Raw genomic sequence first — 17,360 nt, 5'->3', positions numbered from 1 at the left:
CCCATGTTAGTGACAGAGGGACAAATAGCCCCTTTTTGTACATTGTACATAATGATGAAAGAGTAAAACAGCTTTGAGTCATGTAGGCTGCTTCTCAAACTTGCCCAAAGCTTGCTCAGTAAGAGGTGACTAAGCTTTTCAGGTTCTGTGGCTGTTTCTGTAAAACGTGTTGCATCTGTCAAGTTAAGTCCTTTATTTGACAGTATAGCTTTTTTCTTGTTCTCACGTAATGTGGTCTATGTTGGCCTCAAAAAATATAGTACATTCTTCAATAAAAAAACCCACCAAAGAATGAAAAGTGGCTTAAGAATTGTTGTACTTGTCTTCAATCATAAGGTGGAATAATAAAGTTTGTCTCTCTTACTTAAAGTATGTTACAGATGACCCTACTGTCCAAACTCATTTACTATTATTAGATCTTTTCAAACCTGAGAAGTGCTGACATCCTGTCATTAATACTCTTGTAAATTCTGAAGTAAACAGATTTCAAAGACACTCGACTATTAGTGTGAAGACAAGGTCAAAGAGTTGAATGACAAGTCCTCCTGGTACAATAAGACTACCCATCAATCAGTTTTACTAGCAACTTCTTAATAAAGAAAAGAGATCAGAACATAACAAAATAGTATCTTGAAAAATACATGTGAATGATGTCCATTTTGGTATCCTTGGAATAGTAGTTAAGGAAGAACAACTACTCTATGTGGTCTGGAAATATGGTAGCTTGCTATAGGAGAACGTCTTCTGCAGTTTAACATTTCTGAAATTGAAAAGATCTGTTATGTCAAAACTTTCTGAAGAAGATATTTTAAAGTAACTAAAATAAGCAAGATGGTTAAATTTCATTTAAGAATTATCAGGCTTTAGTAGTGATAACTCAAGGATGGTCATTTACAGCCATTAAAACCAATTTTGTTTCAGTTGTTAAATACTCTTTTGTATGAGTGTGCAAGTTTCACTGTCAATGAATTCGGCAAATACACAGCTCAGAAGCTTGGTCATTTTCCTCCAACCTTCTACTGAAAGTTTTTGGAACATTTTGGCCTGCCCTGTGGTGCCACTGTGTTTCGTTTCCTTCAGTCTTCTGTGGCATTTATTCTCTACAGGGTTAGATGTTACAGACAGGTAATATTAAATACAGCTAGTCTACCAATTTAATAGTAGGACACAGTCTGCATTTAGACAGATGGCTCTAGAAGAAGGAATTCACTTTATCTACTAAGTAAATGTATAGGAACAACAAAATTATTACTCAGATCTCTCATTTTTATTAGCACAGGATATTAAAAATTAGACAAAATATATAATGCCTACATGTGAAAGGGCTTAAGCTGCATTCAACAGTCAAGATATTACAGGTATCTAAGATACATTGTGAGGCTTTTTCACTTGGCCATTGTCTCATGATGATAATGAGAGTTTGTCTCAGTAAAAAAACCCCAAAAGTCAGTTAACTTCTGGATATCCAGTCTGATCCAGTCTGAACACAAGATACATTTACATGTAAATTTACTATATGAAGCTGAGTGAAGGAGGGAGTCTGCTGTGTTCCATGGGATTACCCACAAATGTGGGGCAATTGGCATTGCATTGAGTGACTCCTCTTAACCACCCTCCTTTTACTTTCTCCAGGGATGGCTGGAGTCTTGATTTCTTTGAAAAACACCACCTTGGAGTGGATGTGATTTGGAAGTAAGAACAGCAAATGTATCTTAGTCTCTTCCCAAACACTGCCATGCTGGTTTCTGTTTTATTGGTGTAAGATCAAGCTGGTTTCTGAGTCATGTATAAAAGGTACTTAATAAAATATGCCTACTGGGACTAGTGGCTAGCATTTGGGATCTGTACATTTATATGTAGGGTAGTGGTGTTGTGCTTTCACTGTGAACTTGAGGCTTGACCACATATACCAAAAGGTTTGCCCAAGCTTTCATAGGTTAAATTACCCAAAGTGTTGGTTTTGAGTGGAATCAATGACAGCACAAAAAAAAAAAAAAAAAAAAGCTTTCATTGGGCAAACCTACATTTTTTTTTAATGTAAGCTTGACTGCTTTGGGCTGTTGAATAAAACTTAGTTATACCACTGCAAGAAGAAAAAGAGATAAAATGCTTCTGCACCACCTTTCAAACTGAAAATGTAAAGATTGGGATAGGACTATAATTTCAGACTTCACATCCAAAGATTGTGCAGGCCCTGTGTTATGGGTACTTTTCTTACCAGTAAAGGTGAGGGTATCTTTTACTGGCTTAACCAACACTGCTGCACAGTTGGGTGCTTCTTTGGCACAAGCAGACTCCAGGCAGAGTTCTGATTCCCCTAAACTTAAAACAAAATGACAAAGCTTTTTTTTTTAGGATGGTCAGGACTTTATGTGAAGTTGTGGATTTCCTAGAAAATACTCAGATATCTAAGTTCCTTTTGTGACTTGGTGATACTGTAATTGTGTTGGTTGTCTACAGAAAATTGTTTTTGTTACACAGTATCTTCAGCAAAGACAGATCATGGTACATAATTTTAAGTAAGTGCAGAATCACAAATTCATTGAGGTTGGAAGGGAACTCTTGACATCATCAAATCCATCCCCCCTGCTCAACGCATAGTGCTTTAAACCTTGTCCAGTTGAGTTTCAAGTATCTCCAAGGATGGAAATACAGCCACTTTTCACGGTTTTGTATCATCTTCAAACTTGCTGCCACCATCCAGATCAACAATATTGGTGTCAGTATTAACCCCTGGGGTACATATTTAGATTCATAAATCCCTTTCTGTTCATGTTGTGGAAATGGCTTCCAGAAGTATTTGCTCCATCACCTTTTCAGGGATGAGAGTGAGGCTGACCAGACTTTAGTTCTCTGCATTCTCCTTCTTGAAGATGAGAGCGAGATTTGCCCTCAGGAATCTCACCCAATCACTGTGACCTTTCAAGGATAATGAGGAGTGGCCTTGCAGTGACATCAGCCAGCTCCATCTGCACTGATGGGTGCATCCCATCAGGGCCCATGGACATGTGTATGCCCAGTTTGTTTAAATGTTCCCTAACCTGATGCTCCTCCAAGGAAGTTAAGGTTTTCTTGCTCTAGTCTTTCCCACTGGTCTCAGGGACCTGGGCTTGCTGAAGGCAAGTCTTACCAGTAAAGACAGAGATGAAGAAGGTATTGAGTATCTTGACTTTTGCCATGTCCTTTGTCATCAAGTTACCTGCTCCATTCAGTAGCAGGCCCACATTTGCTCTAGTCTTCCTCTTGTATGCTTCCTTTTTATGTCTGAATTTTGTCAGGAGGATTTTTTTCATCCATGCAGGCCTCCTGCCACTCTTGCTTGACTTCCTGCTAATCAGACTGGACAGTTCTTGAGCTTGGAAGAGGTTATTCTGAAAATCAAACAGCAGTCCTGGACCCATCTTTTGGTCCCATAGCCCATGGGATTTTTTCAAGTAGATCCCTGACTAGGCTGAAGTCTACTCTCCTGAATACCAGGGTTGTAATCTCAAATGAGATCATAGCCCTGCAACTGCATGCAGATCTCAAATTCTTCCTCTTTGTTCCCCAAGCTGTCCACAGTAGTGTACAGACCCTTCAGATGGGCACCTAGTCATGCTTATTTCCCAGGAAAAGGGTTCCACATCATACTGTCCAGTGGGTACTTCCTTATCTGTGTGCACACACTTGGACTGGGCCCACTCCTGCCCACCTCCGTTGGTTACGAGTTCTCTCTTGTTTGCACCCTTTAACCACTACTTCCTCACTTGACTATGGACATTAATCTCCTTCCCTTGTCCTTTGTAGTTTAAAGCTTTTCTTACTAGACTGGCCAGCCTGTTGGCAAAGATGCTTCTGCCCCACTTTTTCAGGTGGCTCTCATCTCTCCCTAGCAGTCTTTGATCGCCAAGGAGGATCCTATGGTCAATACCAGGGGCACAACCAGCCATCAACCTACAGGATCCTTCTACTCCTCCTCAAGCCCTTTCCCCACACTACCAGGATCGAGGAGGAAACAGCCTGGGCCCTCCTTGGCCTTTTCCCCCAGAGCCATTTAGTCATGGTTGATACAGTCCAGGTCTCCCCTGGGTCTCACCCATGTGAGTGTCCATGAAGAAGAGCAGCAGGGGGTAATAATCTAAGGGGCAGAAAAAACTTGGCAGTCTGTCTTTCACCTCCTGGATCCAAGCCCCTGACAAGCAGCAAACCTCCCTAGACAGCGAATCAGGTCAGCAGATGGGGGCCTTTGTCCACTGTAGTGGGGAGTCTTCAACTACTTTCAGTGGACACTTCCTCCTGGCACTGCTGCGTGGCTCCAGCTCAGCCAGCTCAGTGCTTTTCTGGACACTGCTCCCAGCTCCTCATGTGCTTCCACTGAATCTATTCTGTAGCTGCAGATCTGTAGATGGAGCAGGAGCTTTCCTCCTGGTGCCAAGACTTGCCAGCTTCCATCCTTCACCATCATGGGAGGATTCAGGCCCTTGTAGCTGCAGTGTCTCAGAGAGGATCCCATGGATATCTTTCCTGTCATCTCAGATGCTGTGAAGTCTGCTGACCTCCATCTGCAGCTCTTGCTGACCCAGATCCTCTGCCACCACAGAGCTCCTGCAAGGAAAGAGCCCATCTCCTGCTGTCCCAACCTCAGTGAGAGACCCCGGACATCCCTGCAGCCCTAGACCTGCAGAGCTGCATTCTCTGCTGGCAGCTCCACCTGAGATTGAATGGTAGAAGCTAGGGGAAGCAGAAGAATATGTAATAACCTTCAATCCTACAAAAAGAGGTCCTTTTCAGATGCTGGGTCACTTTTTTCTCCTCCTAGTCTCCCTTAATGCCAGACAAGAATGTGATTGAAGTTTTCGGCTCCTTGTTATTTTGAATGTAGAAAGCTAATCTTATTCTGTGAGGGTTTTTTTCACTTGCATTTGAAATTACATGGCAACAATTTATAGTGGACTGAGCTTCTGTTAAGAGCAGTTAGTCATCATGAAGGGAACGAATGTATTAGCATGTCACCCTGGCATATATCAGCCCTCTCTCCTGTAAAGCACAGTGTCAGCTGTGAACACGCTCTTAGCGCAACTTTCCTTTTACAAAATAGATCCAGCGTGGCGTGTATTCAGAAGACTCCTTCTGCCAAGGATCATCTCCTTGCTGTTTTATTTTTAGAACATTCATTACCGTGGCGTGGAAGCACCGTAGATCCATGTGATAGCGTTAATGGCCATAAACCCGCCTGCTTCCTGTACCTGTTGCTATGAAGTGTGATCTCAGTTTGGAAACTCCTATGTAAATGCATGTATTTGTTTTAGGATTCTGTTTCCTAGCAAACTGTGATGCAGTACAGAAGTCGCTGCATTTGCTGTGGCTGGCCCTCGTAATCTGTCTGCATAATTTATGGGAACACTTCACAGCACCTTCTGCTGCTAATGGTCTCTTGGAGTCCTGCAGAAAAGGCTGGTTCTGCCTTCTAATTTTAAGAGCCATGATGGTGGCCCTGTTTGTCTCTTTTCTGGATCTATTTTGGATTTATGTCTGGCCAAGGGTTTGGAAGAGCTGCTATAAAAGCAGAAACATCTGCTGGGGCTTTATGTGCTGCTGGCTTGCCAAGTTCAACAGCAGGCCAAACTACAGCTGATGGGCTCGGCCCTCCCCAGGTGTCACTGCAGTTACAGGAGAACAACTGCAAGGCAAATTTGGCTGCTGAAAGCTCTAAACAAAATAAATTAAAGAAAAAGCTTCAGCAATTGTAGAAGGCTGTTAGGAGATTACAACTGGGGTCATTAGCAAGTAACAGAAACAAATCTTGCTGAAGTGGCTGTGAGCATCTGAATTCCCCTGGTCAAAACACTCTCAGGTGTGCCTCCTTCCATCATTAACCACAGCCTTTCCCACTCTGTTCTGCAAACTGCCACTTCAGGTGGCATAGGCACATGGTGATTTTAAAGGCTGTTAGGAAAACCTGACCTTGTTTAACTGTCTGAATGTTTTCATGACTTCAGATACATCATGGCCACCTTGTTCATGGGCAGACATGGGTGAGCCAGCTGGGGTTTTCAGCATGGACAGTGAACTTCTGTTACAGGAGAGGAATTCAAAATGATGCCTTAAATTTCTTTGTAAACATTTTGTTCCTGATGCAATTGTAATAACTCAGAATAATCACTCCTTTGACACTGGGCACATGGGAATCGATACCCTGGATGAACTTGTGCTGCATCTGAGCATTGCCCAGCCTCCGTCTGTGAATGTGTACTAGCAATTTCGGAGAAGTATTCCAGAAAACTCACAACAGACAACTGTGGGGCAGTTGATGGGTCTCTAATACACTCAGCATAAGGCTTGAAACCTTTCAGAGTCTATTTATCTGTATTTACTTACTGTTTAGTTTTTTTTTTTTTCTTTATAAAAATGTCCAGTTACTCCCTTAGTTCTGCCAAGCATTTGGCTTCAGGTACCGAGTACCACAGGCAAATTACTGACAAGACATTGACTTCATTTACCTTTTTATAAAGTGCTACAACCTGGCCCTATAATTCACTCCCCCTCCCACCTCCCCTGGAGCAATCATGAAGTTGAAGTCAGCACTTCAGCAGCAAGAGCAAAAACTTCTACAAACAGAGTTAAAGAAGAGTTCCACTTACTGAAGAGTAAGTAGCTGGCTATTATAGTTGGCAGAGCGTATTACTAGAGGAATACATAATCGCATGTGAATGTGCACATAGAATTTATTAAATTATGATCAGTTCTTTTTTAATTTCCTAAATGTTCCTGTTGTAACCGGATCTATCCAGCGATTACAAGAGAACTTGCTGTTCTGGTCAGAAAGCACAAGGCCAAATTCTCCCTTCTCATACATCCCAACATATTCTTGCCTTCCAAGGAGCTGCCTGACTGAGAATAAAGTTGTTTCAGAAATATTTCAGCTGTGTGTAGCGGTTTAATAAAAAGCCTGGGCTGTGGAAAATACCTAGCATTTTTCCACTATGGAGAAATTTTAATACTCCTTGCAAACCTCAAGAAAATGTTCTTAAACCATCCTCTTTCCCCAAAGAACACAAATATGTGAGATGAGAAATTTTCCTTTGCAATTACTCATTTCCAGTCACAGCACTCACAAAATAAGAATCGTACTGGAACTGATATAAGGATGTTTCCACTTTTGGTAATTTGGTTAGTAAGCATAATCTTGGAGTATTGCATTTTAGCAGCAAAGGCTTTTTTTTTGTTGTTTATTTTCCTTAAATTTTCAACAAGCACACATTTTTTTCAAAGGATGTTGTTTGTTCAAATTGGTGGAAGGAAGTTAACACTATATAGGAAGTGTTCATTTTTTTTGCAGGTAGTAATGAAATAGTTAAGTGAAGCCACTGTTTTTTTCCCAACGCACTACTTTCAGAAATAATAAATTGAGGTTGTGAAGGAAAGCCTTTTTATTGAAAAATATACACCTAACGGTAAAATTCTTCCTGCACTCTAATCCAGCTAGCATTTTTGTTACAAAAAAACCCAAATTAATATTAATCATTTCTGTAGCACTGTGTGAGTTATCAGTTCTGGTATTTTATTTACGTTTCTAATATGCAGGAGCTGCCTCTCAGTAGCAACCCCATCAAACACTCCATGATATACTCCATTCCTTGCTGAGACCTACTAATGCAATGCAGGATTTGCAGCTACTTAAACTAAATCTACACAGGACTGTTTCTTAGGGTAAATGCTTGCACACTAAGGGTTAGTTACATGATGCATTGAATTCAGTGAAGAAAGTGTGGTAAGAAATTTATCTTTCCCAATTTTCCACCATTTCATTCTCATTTTCTACTCACTCATTTAGGCCTCTATAACTACTCCTGGGACTGAGTTGTAAACAGGGTTACTGAAATGATCCAGGTTGGAAATAAGTCTTCAAAACCATTAATTTGAACGTGGATCATTTCAGTTGTTTCATTTTTAAGAGGAGCAAATGGCTGGGGTAGAATGATGGTGGGGATTTTTCGAGGTGCTCCCTGGCCCAGCGACTGCACCCCAAGGGCTTGCGTGCTCCAAAGGCTATCCCAGCCCCACTGGGGCTGCAAAGCTAAAAAGGAAGAAATCACACGGAGCTTTTACTTTTTACAAAAGTAAGACATAACCCTGCCTTCCTGGCTGTGCCTTGTCTGCTTTGTCACTGTGACACTACTTGTTTCATGGTTGAACGGATTCATCACAAATATCTGTGTACTGCAAGCATGGCTACAGGCTGTGCCTTCCATGACGTGCCATCAGCGAGCGCTGTGTTGGTGATGGAATTAATGCACCAAGGCAGGAGTTTCAATATAGGTGTCCTACCTAAACTAACAATTTCTGGGAGAAAAGGTGATGGCTGCAGCTAATAGAAGCTAATGCAATGTTTTACAGGCCTGTGAAATACCAAGTCTAATTATTGGAGCTGTGCAGCAAAGTAATGAGGAGCTTGAAAATGTAACTGATAAGCAGTGCCATTATAGGCTAATGAGCGGGATGTTTGTGGCATATTGAAGGACTAATGAAGGGCTGCAAAAGATAACTGTGGTGGTGTATAGTGAGACTATGCAGAGTAGGAATGTTTAAATACAGCACTGAAAGATACATATTGTATACTAAAGAGACACTGCTGATAGCTGTTGGAGTTTAAGTGCATATGTGTATATTGTACAGAGTAAGTAATTAACCAAAAAACAGTACACAATAAATGCATGACAGAAGACACCAGTAAGGGAAAACATGATAGAGTACATATTAGATAGCTTGAATTTCTGCACCAAGTAACACCCCTATCCATATATAGACCTCTGTTTATCACCTTCCATGTTCCCTCATAAGAAAACATGAATGGTTCCTGTGCCATGTGAAGCTTTGTGTCAGGACAGCTCTGAGACAGGGTAGTTCTTAGAAAATGTGGGCTTTGAAACACTTTCTGAAAAGGTAATTTCAGCATCAGGGTAGAAAGTTGTAGCCTGGCATGCCAGAATGGGGCACAGTCAGCCCAGGTACCATGTAGTGTCAGGGGAGCTGGTTGGCAAACCCTCAGGGGAGAAGACAACGTGTAGCATTATTTGGCATTTGTCTTCTGTGATTTTTAAGTATGTTGCAAAAAAAGGCCATGTCCTATTCCTCACTGTGATGTTAGTAACCATAGTTCCTGAGGAAGGATCTGACTCCCTAAAGTCACCTAGTAGGGAAATCCTTGTTTTCATTATCAGCTACAGGGGACTGGTTTTCCCTGTTGGTGCAGCCAGTTGTATTGGGTATATTTAATGCATTGAATAGACGTCCAGTTCTAGAATTTGTGACTTTTTGATGCTCCTTGAGTTCTCACTTGATATGAATGCAGCTTTTCAGTGTTTTGGTTTCCTTTGGGTTTTTTTCTGTGGATTTTTTAAAGTCAGTATTTTATAATCAAATATATATCTACAGGTCATTAAAAAGCCACTAGGAAGGGCCATCTGTCCTTTATTGTACTCCCAGGTAGTGACCGAGACTGTAGGGCTCTTCATGTGCACATAATACCTATAAAAATGGGAAGCAATCTCTATAGCTGTATAAACACAGAGTTGTACCCTGTTCTGTACTCATCAGAGCATTACAGAGCAGATCGCTTCAGCCAAAAAGGCTGTTGTGATGATGCACAGTTCTTGAAAATATCTATGTTACCAGCATATGTGATCACTATATATTATCAGTAATGAATTGGTAAGTAAAAACAGGATGCGTTCATCTTTGTAGTGCTTTTGGAAAAAAAGGTAAACTCTGTATTGCCTAAATTTGAAGTTAGTAAACTGTTTACCTATTAGCTCTTGCCTATGCCATTGATTCTTTACTGGAAAACTGATGAGTAATCTGTTAATTGGATTGCTAGCAGTCATACCCTTCTACAGCCTTTGGAGAAACTTTCATCTGCATGAATTCCTCAATATGCGAGTCAGATATTGGAACCCAACATTACAATATGTTTCTACTCTGAAGAAAGGCTTTGGGGCTTGGGGTTTCTTTTTGTTGTTGTTTAAAAAGATTTTATGAGGTTAACCATTGTCTCTGCAATTTCCACATTGTACGTGTAAGAGCCCTTCTGGACTGTTTAAGTAATGGCAATACATTAGTGTACCACTTCTTTGATGATATTCCTCTGGTTACTTTCTTTTCAATAGGTTTGTCCTCTCATTTATTGTTGGAACTTCTGATGTGTCTGTTTTAGATACTCAGCAGCCTTCATTATTCTATCCTATAGCTACCTATCTTCCTTACAGACGTTTGAGGTACAGGAGATAGCGTTGTCTCTATTTTCAGGTGAGGGACTAGAACAGGAAGGTAATCCTGGTTTTAGATGGAAGTATGTGATGGACCAAGAACCTAAATTAATTTCTCTTGCACTTTAAAGTTTGTGATGTAAATACCAGATTGCTCTTCTGACCAAAAGGAGGGAAGAAGAGAAGACATTTGCAATACAGTCTGGAGAAAATTAAGTGGGAAGTAGTCCAGTGAGCGTTATGCACAGATCCACTCATCCTTGATACTGTCATGTGCATCTCAATGGAATCTTTTTTTTTTTTCCAACAGCTTAGAATAATCTAGACCAGCAGATATTTCCTATGCTTTTTTCCAAACATTTTCTTTCTGTTTTGCTAGTTAAATATTCTATGAGTCATTTGAAATCTCTTCATTGTTGTCTTCCAGGATTTTCAGTTACTAGAGCTTGTATAGCGTGGCTCATTTGGCTAGAAAGGAGCTTGAGTTAATTTTCAAGGAGAAAAGGTAAAGGAAATCTGATCAACATGTGTATTAAGTGTTCCAACCATTCTCTTTCCAGTGCATCTCTTGAATTCATTAAAAATAAAAGAAAACAGGGAAGGAGGGATTTGCAGTTGTCATTTTCTTTGAGTATTGAATTTGACTTGGGAATGCAATTTTGATCTCTAAAAATTTTCATTAACATCTTACTGTATACATTTTAATGTTTCTTATATATATGTATTTTAGTATATACTTGTAAATATCATCTGGAAAAACAACTAAGCAGTACTGAATCATATCTGTGAGTCATCAGTGGAGAGCTGTATAGTGATAGTGATGTTTAGACAGGCAAACATTTGGTTCATGGTTTTTTTGGTATCTGTTAAATTTCTTCTTTCTCAATATTTCTGTTGGAAGATGTCCAGACTCAGCATTTAGGTACAGTTCCAAATTATGTTAGGCATAGATTTATTTTAGCTCAAATGTAAAAAAGTTACATTTTAAAGGACGAGTCACAGATTTCCTCAGAGTTTAGGGGCTTGGGAAGTTTTGTTTCACCAGGGTACCTTTCTGTACCATTTGGAAGTTTTCCCAACTATCATTTGAGCTCACAGTATTAAAACAAGCTAAAAAGACATAATTCTGTCTGTGCTGTGATAGCATTGTTTGATGTTGATAATTCTTAATTCAACATGCCGTTGTAACAGTGACAAGTGATTTTTCCTTAAAGAAAAAAAACCCCAAGAACGGCACATATTTCAGCAGATGTACATGCTTTCAAAGAAGCTATTACCCAGCTATGAGCCCTGTTGGGTTGTGTGATGTCTGGATCAGTACATGAGTAATCATGTCATTTCAGCATTTGATGGTCCTACCTGTCCTGAATGGCCCGTCACCTGAATACTGAAATATGTGTTTCCACTGGGTTTTGCTGTACTAAGAAACATCCATGCAATCTGTAGCCTGTAGTTCACAGGTGGATAAGCAGCAGCCAGAAGCAGCTGTGGATAGCTTACTGCGTCCCCTGGAATGTCTCACAGAAAGCCAAAATGGTCACTAACTGCATCCAGATCACTCAGAACCACGGGTCAGGCCCATCTTTAGGAAATCAACCTTTAAACTTCTTGCTCTGGTTTATGGAGTTGTGCTGTTGTGCTACCACTGCAAATAAACCATCCTATGGAAAGAGGTTTTAATCTTCTTATCAGGTACATGTGTATCTTCTTTCCGTTATACCTTGAAATATCTTTCAGTGAATTTTTAGGGAGGAAATATCCCGATAAATACAAGTGGGTCATTTGTGGGTTTTTTTCCCCCTCTCCTTAACACTTTTGACACAGCACAAGTTTGGGTTTTAATACACAAAAAAAAATCTCTGTATCACTGGAAGAGCATAGAGGGCTCCTCCTCTCCTGAATTTGGTACAAACCATATTTTGTGCTTCTTCTTAATATATTCTTGAGATAGGCATGCTGTGAGATCCCAGAATTCATCCTCCCTGGCTGTGTCTGTAGCCCAGTAGTGCAATTACAGGGAATTCTGTCCTAGCTACAAAATGTTAATTCTTTATATAGGCAGAGTCAGGAACTTGAAATTTATATTTCAGGTAAAAAAGTTGTGGTGACCTGTTTTCTCTGGATTATAGCAGATTTGGAAAACCAATTCTTTTGGACAGTGCTTCCCTTGAATGATGTCCTTGAACTATGGCGTCTTGTATGTAAATGTTTTGAAGAGTAGCTGACATTCCTGGGCTCCCTCAAGGCTATAGTAAAAAAGATCTAGGAGTCTGAATAAATTTCTTCATAGATCCACAGATCTTCTGCCAATCCGGGTGTTCCTGCTTAGGCATGGTGTACATTTATGGATATGCATTAGCCTGTTGTCTCGGATTGGAACTGGATTTTTTTTTTCCCTTTGAGATATCTAATTTGTACCAGAAAATAAAAGTTTTTTAACTATACAGTTTTTCTACCTTTTTCTGAAAATCCCTTAGCTACCTTGGTGTACTCTTTTTGTTACAACTTTATTCTTTTCTTACAGTACTTTTTATATGTCATGAGAATTAGAAGAGGAAGTTTTAGACTGGAACTTTTTGTCTTTGAACTGGCTTATCCTCTTTGGGCTCTCTGCCTGTACTCTTTTCATACCTTGATACAGTTGCTGCCACCATCCCTCCTGCAGTGTCACTCTCCAGTGGTCCCTCTGTATTAATCCTGGGACTGCCTCTTCAAAGTAAATTGGATCATCTTTAAGGTTCAGAGAATTATTTCAGGATGTTATTACTGGGCGAGCCACTGACCCGATATTCTTTCCTCAAAGAGAATAGGCTGGGTTCTGTTTCCATCATACATACTTGTTCTGCATGGTTTCAGAACATCTATCTGAAGTCAGTATTTTAGTCTTTGCTTTAATTTCTTTTCTGTCAAACACCTCTGGCAAATTAGGTTTAGCACTGTCCATCCTATTCCCCTTAGAATTTTAATTAGCTCGGTGCCGAATACCCAGTGCAGTGCAATTGTACATATTTGATTTCTACATAATTATTTGTCAAAACTGAACTGCTGTGATTCCATTAACTTCTGTAATGCATTGCTGTATATCTGCAGGCAAAGCAACATTATGGGGAGAAAAATCCAGATCAAATCCATTCAGATGTGACTATAAAATAGATACACTCTCAACTTCAGGCTGTGAGTGTGGTCTGTGTGTCATCGGCTTATGCCCAGTCATTTTTTGATATGAACCTTTCTTTACTTGGCGTTCCTTAAGGCCTGATCCAAGCATATAGTTCTGTGCCAGATATGCTTGGTGATGCCAAAGACATAGAAAGGTCCTCCATGACCACAGCTGAAAGTTCTTGTATCACATGGAAAGCTGGATGTGTGATGGCAAAGTAGCCGCCTCTGGCTTCATACCACATGCCCTCTGACTTAAGCCAACATCCCCGGTGGGACTGGGACACGGGTGGGCAGAGGGTCGGCACACAGTGCTCATTGCAGCCTGCTCTGGACACCAGCCCCTTGGGGACTGTTCTGCCTCAGGTGGCTTGGACGAGAGCTCAGGCTCTGGGCCACCTGTCAAGGTATACATGCTCAGCCAGGGATTTGATTTCTTATTTTTCACTCTCGCTGTACTTGGTCGTATTCCTACCAGTTTCAGCAGTGACTCCCCTGGGCAAGGACTGTGAGATAACAGAGTCCACCCGGGGAGCAATGAACATGGTAAAATGGGGCTATAGGGCAGAAATCACTGCATACGCAGTCCTCAGTGTCATGCTGGGAGGGACGCAGGTGTCATCCTGGTTCTCTTGGACATGAGTGCTGTTGCATGTTCCCACTTGTTTGAATAACACAGAGGTACTGGGCAAGGCACATTCAGCCCCATTTCTTAAAGGAGATTGTTATTCCAGTGAAGAAAAGGACATACAGAGTGGAAGTCCTCCCGCCAACCATCTGTCCTAGAGAGGGCTTCTTGGTGACAAAGGGACAGGTACCTGAGATGTGTCTGAGTCCCCTTCCAAATGAAGAAAGGATAAAGCTGTAAATGTGGAGAGACCATATGGTGCAATTTGATCCTATACAGAACAAATGAGGCTTCATCCAAAGTGATTTAATTTTGGATGTGACTTGCTTTGAGTTTCAATAACTAACATTTTCCTATACTAACATTTTACTTGTGCATTCTTTTTATACTAGACATTGCAGATACAGGCTCGTAGCACAGATGCCATTTTTCACTGTAGGTTCTTCAGAAATACAAAACAATTTCTGCAGAGTGCCCACATTTGAAATATTCATAGATTTGTGTGGCTGACATACTGATGGCCAAGTACTGAAATTGTTTTTATTCATTCAGAATTATGGGATCCTCTGAAAGAGCCGGAGGAGTGGATGGATACCTTTATTAAATACGAATTCTGGTCCATTGCAAGTCTTCCAGATCTCAGGCCAAATTGTTCTCTTATGCAACACCAGGCTCTGAAGTCAGCTCTTCTTTTTCTGCATAGCTGAGGAGGTGCTGTTAGTACTTGCAGACGAGCCTTTGCTCTGCTTAGCAATTTTTTCCCACCTTGTGGGTGGTGATGGAAAGGTATACGTGTTGTGCTTCTGTCATTGCACGGTGCAGTGTCAGGATGAAAATGAGCACCGCACAGAACTGCAAAATACAGGCAGAACTAGCCATCTTTTTTCAAACCTAGAAAAATATTCTTAGTAGTGGCAAGATTCTTTTAGTTTCTTTCAGCTAACGAGCACTAAAAAGAACAAAAGGATGGCAGAGAAGCATTGAAAAGGGGGGGGGGGGGGGGGTTGCAGAGTTTCAATGCTGAAGCCTTTAGAAGAGAGCACTTACAGATGTTTGATTTCTTTCAGGTCCTCAGATTTTGGGACGTTGTACACAAAGTTGAATCTGCAGCCTGGGATTGCCACTGTTATTGACAATTTCTACATTTGTCCCACCAACAAAAAAAAGGTATGTGGCAAAAAAATGTGGACTTTTTATGGTGCAGCTGAGACTCTGCAACTATGCGAAGTGTGTTTTACAGGTTTTCAGAATATAGGGAAGTAGTTTTCACAAAGTTGCAGGTCACCTTAGGTGAATTTGTGACATATGGAAGTGGGATATTTATTCTTACTGAATAATATAGAAAGGAAGAAATGCCTTGATGGACTATGAAAACTTTTGAGGCCGTTGACTCCTGGAAATGGAGTTTTCATGGAGGTTTCCACAGAAATGGAAAAGCATTTCCTGTAGGCTTTCACACATCCACCTAAACTCTGGGACTAGCGTCCAACCTCTCCATCCTTTATGCACAGGTTCAAAGTTCTTTGGGTGTTCCTTAATATAAAACATAGGGATTGGCCAGGCTGTCATTGAGAATGATGTTTATCCTGTGTAAAACCTTAATTAAAAAATAAAAAAACCCTCTCCTTGAAAGTCTTTCTTAAAAATTGTTCCTGCATCATTACCAAGCCAAAAAGCTTTTCGGGGAGCCTAGGAAGATTAAGTGGACTTTATAAGTGAGAGCAAAATTGACCCATTGAGTATATTTACAATAGATGTTATATTAGAAGCAACAGGAAGAGTGATTATGAGAAAAAAAGCAGTAACAACCCTTCTATGTCTGCAAAACGTCGGTAATTTAAATGGCAGGAATTGTGAAATACATTGCAAATAACACAAGCACAGTAGGTCTTTCATGAAATAAGAACTTTCTTGTGATAAGGGCCTTTTAACTCCAGTGTAATACAGAAGCATTGATTTCATGCAGGGGCCACCGATTGGAAGGACAATGTTAGTTGTGTTTATCTGTCTGTTCTGCTTAATCAAAAATCAGTGGAACTCAGTGAGGCTGGCTGGATGATTAAGTACATATTTTATTTCTCTTGCAATTGTCACTGGAGTTGTTGCGCCCAAGCTATGCTATGCCTGAGCTCAGTAACATATTTTTAATCTACTGCAAAGTCAGAAATTATTTTTTTGTTTCTTGAAGTGGAACTACCACCAAGCACAAAGTTCAACAGACTCTGTGTCTCAGAGATAAGATCTACTGGTGATTTCAAGTCCAAAAGAATAAAAAAAATCTTTAGCCATTCCAGTTTTGGGAATAAAAGCTAAAAGTAAGAGACAGATGAGAGCTCTGTGGAAGATTTTTCGCAGCTCACCCAGCTCCAATATAAAAGCCTGCATAAGCAGAGGAGGGTCAGTGACAATGTGGTTGTGCCAGTTGTCTGGTTAAGATCACTGCTGAATTTCAAGCCTGAAGGATAAACCAATGTGCACAAAAAAATCTCATGTTAACCCTGTCTTAGAAAAATCTATATTCTGCTCAAGACAATTTGAAGTTCTTAGAGATACAAAGCCTGCTTAATAACCGAATATCATATTGGAATCCATTTGTTAGAGAAAGTGTCTTTGGGTAGTCATTAAATACACTTTTTTATGCTGAGATTTGCTTCTGCGAAGGTGTTGTTCAGTAGTATACAGACAATAAAAAAAGCAGAGCAGAAAGGATTTCTGGGCCTGTAAATGATGCCAGAGGCAGACACATTTATACATGCAAATATACATACATACATACATACATGGTACAAAAATAGTGAAAGCATTGGAGTTAAATTCTGTAGCCAGCAGCATGAAACTGGTCTTGGAGGTGTTGCAGTCTCATGTGGCAGGTAAGGAGGAAGTCTCCATGTCATAAGAACCTTTTCCAGTTGTAATGGCAACTTTTCTGGTGTTGGACATTTGGTTAGGACACTAACTAAGACTACCAGCTGATTTCACAAAAGTTATTTAGAAAGATGGAAGAAAGACTCCCTATCCACCCATTTCAGCCCAATGGCAGTAAGGTGGGATAGTACATTTAGAGCTCTGACTCCCTTTTTTGAGCTGAGCAAAAGTCTCAGGGTTTCACTCGTTCCTGATGTGACGAGACTTCAGATCATTGTGGTATGGGTATTCATCAACCAGTTCACATCTTTTGCAATGTGCTGAAAACGGAAACTGCGCTGGAGTGCTGACCATGCGTACTGGAACTGAGAATGCACTTTAAATTTAAAGTGTAAGTAAGTAGTCTCATGCTACCACTTAGCATTGAGAGACTGGGAATATTCATGAAAGCAGAGATAAAAGGC

General features: G+C 40.5%; 1 protein-coding gene across 1 annotated transcript in view; it reads left to right on the top strand.

Annotated features, from left to right (window-relative positions):
* SORCS2 (sortilin related VPS10 domain containing receptor 2) overlaps positions 1-17,360 on the top strand; it is a 387,507-nt gene that overhangs the window by 124,280 nt on the left and 245,867 nt on the right. Inside the window, exon 3 of the mRNA XM_009643235.1 lies at positions 15,099-15,198. Within this exon, the coding sequence (XP_009641530.1) occupies positions 15,099-15,198 (100 nt within the window). The remainder of the gene's footprint in view (positions 1-15,098; positions 15,199-17,360) is intronic.

Source organism: Egretta garzetta, unplaced genomic scaffold (assembly GCF_000687185.1).
Source record: "Egretta garzetta isolate BGI_Z169 unplaced genomic scaffold, ASM68718v1 scaffold107, whole genome shotgun sequence".
Lineage (NCBI taxonomy): Eukaryota > Metazoa > Chordata > Aves > Pelecaniformes > Ardeidae > Egretta > Egretta garzetta.
The sequence above is the reverse complement of the archived record's forward strand: the minus strand, read 5'-3'. Positions and strand labels throughout refer to the sequence as shown.